Source organism: Meleagris gallopavo, chromosome 6 (genome assembly GCF_000146605.3).
Source record: "Meleagris gallopavo isolate NT-WF06-2002-E0010 breed Aviagen turkey brand Nicholas breeding stock chromosome 6, Turkey_5.1, whole genome shotgun sequence".
Classification (NCBI taxonomy): Eukaryota; Metazoa; Chordata; class Aves; order Galliformes; family Phasianidae; genus Meleagris; species Meleagris gallopavo.
The window spans coordinates 3,802,653-3,817,869 of NC_015016.2; the positions used below are offsets into that span (position 1 = coordinate 3,802,653).

General features: G+C 42.5%; 1 protein-coding gene across 5 annotated transcripts in view; it reads left to right on the top strand.

Annotated features, from left to right (window-relative positions):
- The window catches only part of CRHR2 (corticotropin releasing hormone receptor 2), a 126,970-nt gene that overhangs the window by 82,475 nt on the left and 29,278 nt on the right, over nucleotides 1-15,217 (top strand). For all 5 annotated transcript variants that reach the window (XM_010712320.3, XM_019616216.2, XM_010712321.3 and 2 more), the window contains 3 exons: nucleotides 6,246-6,363; nucleotides 10,918-11,071; nucleotides 11,796-11,856. In XM_010712320.3, coding sequence (XP_010710622.1) covers nucleotides 6,246-6,363; nucleotides 10,918-11,071; nucleotides 11,796-11,856 — 333 coding nt within the window. The remainder of the gene's footprint in view (nucleotides 1-6,245; nucleotides 6,364-10,917; nucleotides 11,072-11,795; nucleotides 11,857-15,217) is intronic.

Consider the following 15,217-nt stretch of genomic DNA (forward strand, 5'->3'; position numbering starts at 1 on the left):
TGTGTGAGAGGAGACAAAAATTTTGGCCTGCAAGGAAGCTTCTGCACAGGCTGTGGTAGTGCCTTATAGTTACCCATCCTGTTCATTCTCAGCTTGCTCATGGGTACTTTGGCTGCAGCCTTCCAACACAAGGAACATCAGTGCTTTCCCATTTTGACTTACCAGCAGAATCCCTTGTGCACTGTGTTTAAGCAGAAATGGGGTTTGGAAAAAGCTCAGTGGAGCACAGATAATTCCACAGTGGCTTCCTTTTAGTGCCTGTGCCCATCCTAAGCACCGGTGGAAGTTGCTGCTAACCCTAACCCCTGCCCTCAAAATAAGGCTTCATGGCTTTCTTCCCTTGCAACTGCCCCTCATGTTTCATGTGGGAATATTTATATTACCCTAGGCAACTGCCACCAAGAAACTCATTTTCCCTGCCAGCCTCTCCAGCTGCGTTTCCCATTTGTAAGCAGCAGGAATTCCAGAATATATACATGAGCACACAGGGGAAACCGTGAGGTCCTCAGGGGAGGGCTCCGTGTGGATGAAAACAAATAGGCTGTGACAGACACCCCGTATTCCCAGACAGCCTGGGAAATAGCTGTGCAGTTAGGTATTCCTCCTGCTCCGTGCCATTTATGGATTGTCTACAAGCTTTGCCTGCACTCAAAAAGACTGAAGGGGAAAAATACTTTTTTTTATTAGCATTGCCCATGGTTTTCCTTCCTGCTTGTTCGGCACTCATGGAGTGGGAAGGACTCCAGCTAAGCGCTTGCAGATTTCTCATGCCAACTGTTTTCAGACAGACTTCAGGATGGCATTTAATTGAACATCATTATTAATAGAATACTATGTGAACTAGTAGAAAGTGTCCAAGCTTCTTTAATAAAGTTATCGTTTGCATTATTTCTGTGCAGATGATTCTACTAATTCAGCTAGCTTTCAACCATGCTGGCACATTGTGATGATTGCGAATGTTAATTATTTGTATCATGCTTTGAATCAGACGATAGTAGCTCTGAACATCCCAAAGGAAAAATAGCACTGTATGCATAGAGTGAGAAGAAAAAGCATGAATCAACAGAAAGGCTACACTGGGTTTTACCAGTGCTGTTCTATAAGGCATTTGGTAGACCTCCATTTCTGAATCAGGGAGATCACCTGTATGGGAACAATGGATAAGTTTCCTGCCTTTTCAGCTCTCAGCATTTCCCAAGTCCAAAGAATGAATTTTCTGATTCTTTGCTTTCTACACCACATCATGCAATTAAGATCATTTGACTGAGATAATTAGCAGAGTGTGCTTTTCTCTTTGAACAGTCAGAAACTCTGCCCACTTCTGACACAGGCTGCAGCCAACTGCAGGAGAGTTTTCCTTGCTTTTCATTTGCAGCTTGTTCCTGCTATGGAAGCCCAGTTATGATATCCTGCGCAGCAAGCGATTCAGGATGCCAGGGGTATGGTATTAAGTCAGAAAATGACATTTGAGCTTGAAACACGATCTGTTCTCAAATCAAATAAAGAGGTCATTATGTGTAATTTCCCACCATACACCTGGCTTTTGATTACTAGCTAGGAGAGCCAATGAGAATTATGTTTGCTTTCACCTTAATTGCTTCTTTGCATCTACGTTTCTGCTGTAGGGCTGAAGCTCATGCTTTTGTGGGGCGCTGTGTGTGTGTGCAATGGGAGATGTGTGCTCCTGGATCACCTTGTCTGGCTCTGTTCAGCACAGAGACCTGCTGCTAGTTAAGTAGCAGTCTATGTGGGAAGTGGTATCCTCCCTGCAAGTTGGAAAGCTCATCATCTTTCTCTCCTTTCCAAGGAAGCCCTGTTCCTTCTGCCTGCTCATTTGCTCGGTGTCACCTATGCATCTTTTCTGGCACTGCTTGCTTGCTGTATTTCAGGGGGGTACGTCAGGCCCAAAGTCTCCTTTCAGGCACAGCCAAAGGTGAAATTGCTGTGTGAACTGTGCTACCTCAGGAGCGTTGCCTTTTGCTGACAGCCTCAGCCTCCATGGCTCATTGGTGTGACTGAATATGGAAGTTCCAATGTCTTTATGTTTTGGCCTTAGTCCTTGAATCTGTTCTGACTGAATTGCTCCAACATTTCTCCTTCCTACTACCCTGGGACCCATGCACCAGGGAAGAGTGAGGAGAAGAGCCCAGCCAAGGTCTCGACCAACACATTTTGTCTGAGAAGGATTAAGAAAATACAGGAGAAAGATTTTTAGTGAAAATCCATAGCATCAGTGCATGGTGTCTCCGCTGGGATGTGCCTGCCTAGAGATGCTGTGGGATGCTCTATCCCTGGAGGTTCTTAAAGGCAGGTTGGATGGGGCCATGGGCACTGAGCTGCTGTGGGGCAACCAGCCCATGGCAGAAGGTTGGAACTGGATGATCTTTAAGGTCCTTTCCAGGCCAAACCATTCCATGATTCTGTGCTCACTGGGATGGCATCTACTGCTGCTGGTCTTGGAAGGGGGGCTGCACACCTCCATGGGCAGCAAGGGCTGTAAACAGGCAGAAATGACAGAAACAGTGATACCTGACATGTAGATGAAGATGAAACCTTCTGTCATCCAGTATTTTAGTCTGGAGGACTTAAAATGGCTCTGTAATTCACAATTTCTTCCCAGAAGTGCTTCAGTTGTATCTAAGCATCATTTCAGTCACCCATTTCTTCCCTTTCATGACTATTTGGCTTCCCTGTATCAGGAAAACATCATTTTCTTTATACTGTCACTGCCACACTCCAGATTGCAGTGTCTCCCTGCTGAGGTAAGAATAACACCTCAATTCAGAACTTCTGAGTTGCAAGGAAATGCATTCATGCCATTCACCTGACTTTACAAGAGTTCAATTCACTAACTTGTCATACAGCACAAATTCCACCTTCCCCTACTCACAGTAATGATGTGAGCTCCTTTTCAGGGCTGCCCGTGAAGGCAGTTATTGCTGTTCCTGGAACACTGACTTGTTTGCTTTCTCATTCCGCAAAGTGAAGCCGGTAATTAATCATGGAGGAAGGAGCTGTGGAACCCATTCCCACAGAAGACTGTTGTGTCTTCAGGACAGGTCATTTTTATGAATAGCAGCAGTATTTCAAAGCAAATTAAGGTGTGTAAGTTTAAGCTTGCTTCTACCTACCAAGGGCCAGGAAGAGAACAAATGACTCTGAGAATTATGAGTTTCTTCATCAGGCTCTGAGATAATTATGAACGGGTCGGCTTTGTTCCTCTACCAAACAGCAGATGCACTGCAGCTCTCCACTTTGTTGTGTTGCAAATCCTTCATCCTCTGTCCACCTCTTAGGTATCCGACTACACAAATAAAATTTATGGGCAGGCTCTGGGGACCGTTGTCTCAGCCAGTATCCCTCACAGTGCTTTATCCATCGTAAATAGCCATGCTGATACTCACCAGCAGTTCCTGCACACGAAAGAAGCTTGTTCAGGTGGCTGGCAGGAGCTTTTTCCTTATATACCAGTTGGCTCAGCTACAGTTCTCACTGCTGTGCACTGCAGCCTCCACACACTGCACTACCCTGCTGTGTCTCCCTGCCCAGCCTGAATCTGACATGCTTCTCTCTCATGCTTTTCCTACCCTTGGCTATGAACTGCATTGTGGACACTGTGATTTTTGTGCTAGTACTGGTTAGTAGAAAGAAACACAGAAACCAAAAGAGGAAAAAGATAACTATTCCATGTCTGGGGTATCCTCACCGTCTGAACCACTGAGAAGTCCTGCAGCACATTCAGACTTGGCACCCCTTGGCAGGGATGATCTTTGAGGTCCCTTCTGACCTGACTTGTTCTATGATTCTATGATACATGTCTCAGCCTGAGAGTAGTGTTGTACATTCAAATCCCACCTATTTACCCTGGCAGAACAGTGGCCCAACCATCACAAAAGCAATTCCTGCCTCTCACCTGTGCCAGGGCAGGGAAGTGGGTTGGAATGTGACTGGGGAGGAACAGCAGATTGTCCTACCTTGCTCCATCAGCTCTTAAGACGTGAGTCTTTTTAGTTGGTCAAAGCATGTGCATACCAGCTGTGCCACACACAGAGTGTCAGAAGGGAATGAGACAGCATTACGTGGGTGCTGATTCCTAAAAGATGTCTTTTGCTAAAGGCAGTGGGTTGTGGGAGCCAACTGTCCACGTTTCATGTCCAAAGCATTATTTGACAAAGTTCGAAGTCTCATATTGGTAAATCCCAGGTGTTGGTTGTATTTATACTTCACTTAATTTTATATCAGGACCATATCTTCCCTCATCACATTGTAAAGTGTTGTGTTGGTTTTGTTTTTAAACAAGGAATTTTGATCTTCATCATTCCCTGCATAACTTGGGAGTTCCCAACACAGACCCTACAATCTTGCTCTTGGTGCTGAGCAGACATCACTAAAAGTCAGTCTCTGTCCTCAGCATCTAACAGACCAAACAAAAGCCAGTGCTGAGTGTAAAGAGATGGGCAAAGGAGACAACAGTGTGAACCAAGAGGCAGTTCTGAGGGCAAAGACTGAGGATAGTGTATGCTAGGGTTGTCTTTGTATTCCAAGGCACAGAAAAGAAGGTGATTTTGATGACTGGGATCCTGCTGGCAGGAAAGCTCTTTCTAAGAACTTAACCAAAAGATCTGAAACAGATCCTGTTTTCTTCTCCAGTCCAATGTTGTGCTGTGTGCCTAGTGGGAATCAGGTTTCTTCCAGCCAGATGTAGTGATGTCCTAGCATATGGATGATGAAACTACATCCCAGCAGAGGCATAGTGCACTGGATCTGTTTTGCTGCTAGAGTTCTCAAAAGCAATTAGTTTCATGAGAGCACCTCTGTCGTTTGACCTGAATTTCCTCAATTTTAGTCCCCTGCTTCTTTCCCCATCCCCAGAAGTAGTATTTCAAACTCCTTCCTTAATTTGCTAATCCTTAACTTGACAGAAGTGATTAAAACAGGAGAACAGAAGCTGCAGGACATTTGTGTGCAGAATGATCAACAAAGAACGAAGCTTAATAGCATGTTTCGAGGTCAGTCTAAAGCCAGATGGGTTCTTGGGGTTCAACACGAAAGGCAGTGGATGTTGGTTGCATGCTTGCGTTGAAAGCCTACCCATGAATGCTGGCCTTTGGCTGGAAGTAAAGTTTTCAAAGAACTGAGACATCTCTGCCAGGTCCGCTGCTAGCACCGGTTAGCTGAGAGCAACACTTTTTGCTTTGTACCCTACATAAAAGTGAATGGATGTCAGTAGCTGGACTTCTTTTTCCTTTTTCTTTTTTTCTGTATTGACTCCAATCATGAGTCACTGGGGCTCTGAAAACGAAACACTGACTTTACAGCCTGAGTTGTTAAACTCAGAAGCTGTTTTGACACTGAGTTTGTAGGGTTATACCTCAGAGCATCGTTGTGTACGTTGCAGTATGTCATATGTGGGAGGTTTTCCATTTGTTGTTTGCTGGATTGCTGTGAAGTCTTTGAGAGGGTTGTGAGGCTGAAAAACACAAACAGAATTGCTTCTGGCCCTGAGGTTGACTAATCAGGTCCTTGGAAAAATGCAGTAGGGTTTCATGATAGCAAAATGTTTGTTACGAAGGAGGCTGGCTTGCTTGCCATACAAAAGATCTGAGGTAGTAGCCATGTGGGCTATTGGATTGTGCCTTCTCATTTTAAGGAATCTTTGCTGTCAGTGAGATGAGCAGTTGCTAATTACAGTTAACCAGGTTTGAAAGCACCACTTTCTGAATGTGTCCCATGCTCCAAGCAGGGAGGCTGATATGCCAAATGGGGAATCCTAACCTGATGATCCCAGGAAGCACACTGGCTATTTGAACCCCGTATGAAAGTGGTTCTGGTAGCTTGCTTTCTGGAAGAAAGGCATACAGCAAGCACCATATATTTTACCATCCATCTGCTGCTGTTTTGTATTCACACCATTTATACGCATTGTGACTACACTGCAAAGTCCAATTTTTGGCTTTGGCACAGCTGTGCCATTTACCTGGAGATCAGAGAATTGGGCCTGGCCCAGTAATGCTTGTTGGTGAGGATGTGCTACAGGCATCCTCACAGTCCATCATTGCTGAGCATGGAAAAGAAGAACCTCCTTTCTCATAGAGTAAGAAGGTTATGGGTGGGAATAGATTATGAGGAACTTGGCAGGTGAACAGAATTAACTTGTGTATTTTATATACTTGTATACAACTTACTTTATATATATGTCTATATATTCACTATACATAATGATTTAAATCCATTTCCCTGTTTAGGAGTATCAGATGCCTTCGGAATATTATCCACTGGAATTTGATCACCACGTTCATCCTGAGAAATGTGATGTGGTTTCTGCTCCAAATGATAGATCACAACATACATGAAAGCAATGAAGTAAGTGCTTGGAGGTGGTGTGGCACACAGTTTGGAGGTGAGCTGAGATGCTGAATTCATTCAGCTGACTGAAATATACCAAAGGGCACACACTCAGAGCATTTTTCGTGTCATTTCAAGAAAAAAAAAAAGGAAAAAATCTTAGGTTTTCTAAATTTCCATTTATTTTCTCATTGCTGAATGTCAGAATTTTTAAAGTCATAATCCGGCTCTAAAAATCTCTCTGATCTTCATTGCCCACTGAGATTTTCCAAATACTTTTGCTTCGAGACACAGTATTGTGGTTCTCAAATATTCTTGTCACAGCATCTTGCAGTGATTGCATTTCTGTGCAAAAAACATTCATTCCAGAGGACAACACCTCCACAAACAGGAACAGAAATAATTGCTTTGGCTGTTTAGGCTTTCGGTCAGCTACTTTGTCTGATGACAGCAGGCACCTTTCTGTCTGGAGCCTGAAGGACTCTGCAGGAAAAAAAGAAATCAGACCTGAAACAGAACAGTTTTGCCCCTTTATATCTTCGTGGTTCCATTTTTCTGTTAATCCCATCTTCACTGTGAGGTTGTGTGAGATGGGCTGCGTCCAGGGACGCATTCCTCCAGGGACGCAAACTCTTCACTCCAGCTCCTGCTGCTTAGCTCTAGCTCTGCTCCTCTTCTTGGTCCCTTGGGGAGGGCTGAATCCTTGGAGATGAGCTCACTTAACTAGTGGGAAACTAGCACAGCCAACATAATAGCAAAGAAGAGGTTTCTGCTTCCTAAGTCAGCTTTCTTATGGGTGATTGAGGGTAATGGCTGCTCCAAGGGACAGGGCAGATCTACACAGTAAAAAATGGGAGGGGGACAAGAAGTGGGGCGTCTTCCATGCATGGCACTGTGCACTCTTGATAAAAACAAGACGTCACCACGCTTCCATTTCTCTTACTCTTATTTCTTGTTCACTCATGAAACTCCCAACTGATGCTTCTGGTTTAAGTGAGGACATGGAGTTAGTACTGCAATGCCTTGCCTTAACCAGAAGCCCCAGTAACTTGAGGATTTTCACAGAATCACAGAATCACCATGGTTGGAAAAGACCTTCAAGATCATCCAGTCCAACCATCCACCTATCATCAATAGTTCTCACTAAACCACATCCCTCAACGCAATATCCAACTGTTCCTTGAACACCTCCAGGGTCAGTGACTCCACCACCTCCCTGGGCAGCCCATTCCAATGCTTGACCACTCTTTCAGAAAAGTAGTATTTTTAAATTATTAAAAATAAAATATAATAAAGTAGATTTTGAAATGGATTAAATGCACTCACTCATAAAGAAAAATACTTGTTCTCAGTTTTCTTGGGAAATAATTCTATACTTCCTTGGGGAATCATTCTTTTTGATAGTCCCCTTTTACAGAGTTTTTACTGTTCTCAGTAGTATTCTTCTAGTGGAACGTTCTGCCTTTAGGACTGTTTCCTGATAGCTACCTCCACAATAAACAACTTACCATTGTGTTATGGATACATACATGAACACACCCTTCATAGTTTCGCTTTGGAAAGCAAATGGCCTAAAGTGCCCATAGAGAAAAAGCTGGATCCCTCACTGATAGCAGGCAGTGTGTGCTCCTGGAGGAGATGGTTCTGCAGAAATTGAAAACTAGTTAGAACTAGATGATCACTGTGGTCCTTTTCAACCCAGGACATCCTATGATTCTGTGATTCTATGATCCCACAGTTTGGAAAAACAAACAGCAAAGTCTTCAGTACCACGATAAAAGCGAAGCCCAAGATTCTAAATTTTTTTGTCTTATCTATGCATGACTGTATTACTCTTCAAGTAGATACTCCTTTAAGAAGATGGAGTTTTCATTAGTTCCTTCTTTGCTTTGTGTTTTTTGTCATTTTCAGGCTATGAAAGATGGTGGGATATGAGCTTTACTGCTGATAGTTCTGTGCCGTGTGGTTTGCTTTCGTGATAATACTGAAATATTAATGCAGATTTTTACCATTATTTTGGAGTAATTTGTTGCACTTAGAGACTCAACTGTGTTTCAAAATGGCACCACAAAGTGCTCAGGAAAGTATAAAGCAAGGAAGACAAAGGCAGATCCTCACATGGCTCAGTTTGCCATTACTGCTCACCTTTTCTCCGCAAAATATCGCAGGCTTTTTTTGGGAGAGTGCTTTATACAAATTTAGTGGTCATGCTCTTATTGTGATGGAAGTCAGCAACAAAACAATGCCTCCAAAATCAATGAGAGCAGCATAATTTATGGCAGCTCATCACGTTATCTCTGGGGTTAATCAAAGGAGACTACATTTACAGAAACGTAAAGGACTCAACATGAAAACATTTTGCATGAAGTCGTTGTGCTGATGCTGATAAATCAAGAAGGGGAAGTGCTGGAATGGTGGATACATGAGAGGACCGAGTGTCCTCTGGCAAATAAATGAAATGGCATAAATTAATGAGTTCTGCTAATTGGGTTTATTATTTGATAATAACAAATGCACGATTCCGATAGGAATTGCGTGGAGTCGTTAAAATTCATTTTGTTCTGGTTTCCTATGGAAACAGTGCAGAGGGAGATCTGACAGCCTTCGTGTGTGTGGGTCTGTAGGTGTCCCTGCACGTTCACAACCCACGGTGCAGTGCCACTCAGTTCTGACAGAGGAGCAGCAGGCTGAAGTACAATTAGCTGTACAGTTCGTCTGAAAAGAAGAAAGGCTGTGTAAGTTTTACAGCTGAGGGGAAGGGCAGAATAAGAGTGTCAGTGTCACATCGGAGCATTTACATGAGATTGAGGCCACAGGGAAGGACTTAATTCATGTTTATACCTTCTTAGACAGCAAAAGTAAATATGAGACTGAGTGCCTTAGGTAAAATGGTCTTAGTTTGGGAGTCGATCGGGAATGAAACCAAAGTGCTTGGTAGTAGCCAGAAATAGAGGGGAGGGTTTCCTTTTCATTCTACTTCATTTAGGCTAAACAGAGACAGAAAAAAAAATATCTAATTTGCTTACACTAAACTTGGAAAGGGTAGATAACAGCAAAACAAGGGGAAATGGTTTTAAGTTGAGGGAAGGAAGATTTAGGTTGGATGTCAGGGGGAAGTTCTTTACAGAGAGAGTGGTGAGGTGCTGGAACAGGCTGTCCACAGAAGTTGTGGATGCCCCATCCCTGGAGGTGTTCAAGGCCAGGTTGGATGGGGCCCTGGGCAGCCTGGTCTGGTATTAAATGTGGAGGTTGGTGGCCCTGCATGTTGGGGGGTTGAAGCTTCATGATCCTTGAAGTCTCTTCCAGCCTGGACCATTCTGTGATTCTATGAATAAAGTTCGTCTTCTGCTGAGTTGTTTTGTTTTTAAGTCCCATTGAAAGGATCAGGGCAAACTACATTTCAACTCTTGATGAAATTACACAAACATGAAAGGTGGTAACAAATCCAAAAGGGTTTTTTCTTTCTGTTTGTTGAAGCTCAGTAAACAGAAGTGTCCGTGTTTCTTGCCCAGTAAGTTTTTAGTTCACAGAATTCTGCTGGGCTTGAAAGTGCATCTGTTGCTCTGTTGAATGCCTAGAGATCGTCAGTACCCAAGCAGTTGAAGTCCAAAATGAAATTAACTGAGGGTCAAAAGTTTTGAATTCTTCAGTAGAATTAATTAAAAGGCTGGAGAATGGTGAGACCGAAAATGACATCCGTGCTACCAGCTAACATAGGTAATTAATGTCATGCTTCAGGGAATACACCGAATGCATGCTTGGCCAGGAAGGAATTTTCCCAGACTTCTGTGTGTAGCGCTATGGAAATCACCATCAGCAGCTACTTAATGATTTATTGATGGGATGTTACCATCTGCCTCTCTGTGAAAATTGCCTGTTGCACAGCTGTGCTCTCCCTGCACACTGCCATAGGAGCTGCCTACATTGAGCCTGACCAAAAAGTATTGTTATGTCATGACGAAATTCAGGGCTGATGTGTGCAGTACTGCAACTTACAGACACAAATGGCAGGAATAGAGGGGATGAAATAGTTGATAAACACATAGCTTAAAAGTAAAATATTCCTTTTTTTTTCTAAATGTCAGTATTGCTCCTTCAGTGGAAGTGAAACGGGACTGCAGCATTATCTTAAATTTTCTTCAAATTGCTCAGCAGATAAGTAGTACTGCCTAAGAGATGCTCAGCTCACAAGCTGTCCTTGGAAATGGCCCCAGGCTACGGCTGTGCCTCTGAGGAAGATCCCCTGTAGTCAAGTGGCTGCCTCCTCTTGTTTTCTTTCCACATGGCTGCTTGCAGACTGCTCAGGAGGGCACGTCTCCTGGCGTGTTAGCTTCCATACATGCTTGGTGCAGAGACTCCTGCATGCTGTGGGCAAAGCCAACCCTCAGCAGAACGTGACAGACATAGCTGTGAGCTCCCAGCTGCAGCTAAGAAACCACAGTTCCAAGTCCCGGGTATAAAGTGCATCCTTTGAATGACTTCTGTCATTGATTTTAAGAGAAGAGCGAGAAATAGTGTTTTTGAAATGGTCTTAACGTTATTTTAAGATGTTATTTCCTGTCTCCTTTCCAGCCCTGGTGTCGGTGTATTACCACTGTCTACAATTATTTTGTGGTGACCAACTTCTTCTGGATGTTTGTGGAAGGCTGCTACTTACATACTGCTATAGTGATGACCTACTCCACGGATAAGCTGCGGAAATGGGTCTTTCTCTTCATAGGATGGTGTAAGTGCCTCCTGCATTTAAAATGGTGTTGTATGGTGCTGAGCATTAAAGTGATGAGAATAAGAGCAGCGAGGCAGATTAAAGGGAAAGGGGGACATGGAGATGGGAACTTCTCAAGCACTGCTGCAATGAAATATATATGGTTAAGGGTAGATGGATCCTTTAGAAAAGAGCAAAAAAGAATGAATTCCAACCTAGCAAGAAAACAAGAGATTCTCTTCAACCTGTTTCACAAGTTCAGGGCACAACTCAAATTTGTTGAAGATGCTGAAAATGAGTTTCATCCCCAAATCCAACTAAATTTACAGTCTTCTTGCAACCTGGGAAACAAAAATTTAAGCAATACCCACCTCTAAATACTCTCTATAAAGTTTTGCCAAATAAACTGGAGGAAAATGAAAAGGGATCAGAATTGCCTATGAACGAACCAAAATGTTCCAGTAACATTTACAGAAAAATAGTAATATGTATTTATGTTGTTAATAATTTTATCAACTTTTCTTACTAGTACTGAATTTCTTTTCTTGTTGGTACCATTTTTTAATACATAAAGAAGTCACAGCAATTGCAGTGTCTCACATATACCGACATAGGACCACTTGCATTTAGTCTACCAGTGCATTAAGCAAGACTTCCTATGCTCATTACAAATCTCTCTCTGTATCTGTATCCTCATCACATAAATGGACTGCGATTAAATAATGAATTTGTTTTGTTGTTGCAGGTATTCCTTGCCCAATCATCATTGCGTGGGCCATTGGCAAACTGTATTATGAAAATGAGCAGTAAGTGACGTTAACATTTGTGTTTATGTGGCTGTCTACATAAATTAGGAAATTCCTACAAGCTGAACTATGAATTTAGAAATTAGACCGTTTGGAAATAGAAGAGGTCAAATCCCCTTCATCTAAACCCAAACAATCTCAAATTTTGGAGCACTATTTGAGCCAGCTCCTAGAAGTATCAATACTTTCCCAAATCTCCTTTGCCAAAGCCCCGTGTTCTCATCTGATAGCTTTGTGTATGATTTACAGTCAGGTTAATCTCCTTCAGTGAGAGTTCTGCTCCAGTAAAACATTGGTGAAAACTACAGTTGAGTGCTAAAGGGCATGCAGAATTCAGTTGTCAGCATGCCAATAATAGTCTGATGGTTGGCGTTTTTGCATTTCTGGTTCTCTCTCTTCCATCTGAAAACAGTAAGTGCTTGAAATTGAAATACAAGGAAGATAAACAAGCATTCCGTGTTGGGATTTTTTCCCCCAAACTTTAATATTGATCAGATACATCTTGTACTTTGCAACTGGTGTTTGGATCAACATCTGCTGGCTGTTACAACCCACTTCTCTTAACCATAAAAAAATTCTTTTCTTTCCAAATCTGTTATTCATATGACCAAAACCTGTCTGTTTATCTGATTGAATGTAAGTGTCTGCCTTGTAGGTTTCTGCACTAATCTGTAGTATGATTAGTGGTGATCAAACAGTAAATGCTGAGTGGGGTGCATTTCATCTCGTCTGGAAGGAGATGTCCAAAGTAGGTTGGATGAATGTGATGTGCACGCACTATTTCTTTCTCCTAGAGAGAAAGGAGTCTAGAAGGAAGAAGGATAGGATGAGTGGTTGAGCTATGGATATCCACACTGTGGGAGGAATTCTGTTCTGCACTACTAAATTCCTCTTCTCTGCTCCCCACTGACTGTGGAACCCTTGACCAATCTCTCCTTTATAGCTTTAGTGGTGACTTTGAAGGTTATAATCCAATTCCCAGCAGTCACACATACTGACAGTCGTACTACACCCTTTCACCAGGAAAAATGGTTTGTGTGATGCCATCCCTGTCTGCAGTGATCATATGAGGGAATCCATGATGTAGTTGCAAAATGGGAAGAAAATCTTCGTTTGGAATCTGTTCCTTGGGTGTTCAAGTCAAGCAGCCTCGGATGACCAAATTTCCCCAATTTCCATGCTCACAGACTTTCCTTTTTCTGTGTGAGTGAAGACTTCAATGTTCTGGGTCTCACAGTCAGGCTCCTTGTAGCTGTTGCCTTGCACAGGGCAGCATGGAGCCGTCTCACTGTGATCGTGATGCACATAGATGGATGAATAGAGAAGCCACTGCATCGTTGGTACCACTGCCTCCTTTCACCATCACCTCTACGCCTGCAATGTGAATGTTAAAGAATCTCACTTCGATGTACCTTACTTAGATCAGAAGAAAGACATGATAGGTTTCTATTGGCATGTATGCCACCTTTCAGCAGTGAAATGTAACTTACCCAGATTCATCACAGCGTGGCATTGTGAAAGAAAGGAGGATGCATAATATTGACAGCAGGTCAAGAAGGACAAAGTGATGCTGTTCACTGTTCTGAATCTTATTTGGTATGTAGACTGCTCTTGAGTCTCTAGGCTAAACCTCTCTGTCTTGGGTGGATTATGAAATGGAGCTTAAACATATAAATTTATATCATGGGCAAATCCGTGTGCTCTAACTCATATACATCATTTGGCTCACATGGTTGCTGATCAGGAAGGTTCCAGGTTTTCTTGGCTGACCCAGACAACTTAACCAAATGCCTTGGGATGCTTTCATTATGCTGATGTCTGGCTTGTCGCAAAACATTCACGATGACCTCATTGCACATCACAGCTGCTCCAAATCTGTTGTGCACTGAGAAAGTCCTTTTGGCTTCTGCCCACAGTAGTGTGAGGTGTAACGACCAGGAGCCTTAGTGTCAGTGGTTGGATCAGAACTGCTGTTCTTCATCACTCTGCTTGAGAAACTGAGACTGTATGCTTGATGCTTTGGTGGCATTCCTTTGATCTGACACATGCACACACAGAGGCAGAACTCTTGTAAATGAAGAGCTGTTGAGGGCAATAAGCTATAAGGCAAAGGACATTAAGTGAAACCTACTTTTCACATCTGTGGTAATGTCTATGGAGGAGAGACTCAGCAAAGTGAGTGAACTGGAGCAAAACAAGAAGTGAATTTGCTGAGAGCCTGTCAGTTGTCATAAATATTCAGTCATCTTCTCAGGCACATGATATTTCATTCAAGCTGTAATGTGAGTTGTTTGGATCCTGAACTGGGGTTCATGTTATGCAACTCATAGTAGCTTAAAATATTAAAATAATGCACAATTGCTCTTCAGTATTGAGGGAGTGTTTGTTTATTCTTGCAGACATAAAAAAGAAAAAAGAAAATGGCTTTACATATGTAATTTCACACAGCTGAGATTAAAATTCTGAGGCACTGTGTAATTGTCAGTGTTTTGGATTTCTCTTTTTGGCTTTAAAGAAACGTGTAGTGCAGGTTTTACTGAAAGAATAAAGGCTTATGTTGGATTTGGAGCAAGAGTTAAGATGACAGACAGTCTGCAACACACCAGCTAAGACCTCAGTCTGGTAAGGTAGACTGAAGGTATGAAGTGCAGCAAAATAAATGTGGATATGTGTAATGTCACCAGCATTTACCTATCCTCTGTCCTTACTCCGTTGATTTAATGGGCAGATTAGAAATGTTTATATTGCAAATTAAAAATATAGCCTAATTATAGCATAACGAGATGAATACCATCCTAGAAAAGCTTTCTGTATCTTTTTTTCTCTACTGACTACAAAAGGAATCCGGATAGTCAAGCTTGCCTGTGTTGTAGAAGCCTACTTTGGCAACAACCCAATTCCCTCAAATTTTGTGGAAGTGTTTATATATACATGTTATTTCAATCCATACAACTTTGGTCTGATACTGAGCTTCAGACAGTAAATGTTAGTATTTTGCTCTTCAGTATGATCTTGCACTTAAGCAATATTTGAATTCCAGAGAGCAGTGAGCAGCCTTTGCTCTGTAACCTCTTTTGTGCTCTACCAGCATCCTTCCAGATTTTTTTTGGATTTCTTCTAGCCCACAGAGTCCTGCTGCATGTCTCAGTCTCTTATTGGTCCCATTTGAATTCTTCTGCTAGAATAGCCAGCTTCCTAGAAACTCCTTATTAGCTTTTGGTTCTACAATTTTCAGGCAATCTGTAATAGTTGCCTCAAAATGCCCTTCAAAAACATCTCTCAACGCCAAGTTCTGGAGAGTTGCGTTTCCTGCCTTGGCATATCTTAGACTTCATTTTTTTCATTTCTTTCCATCCCTCTA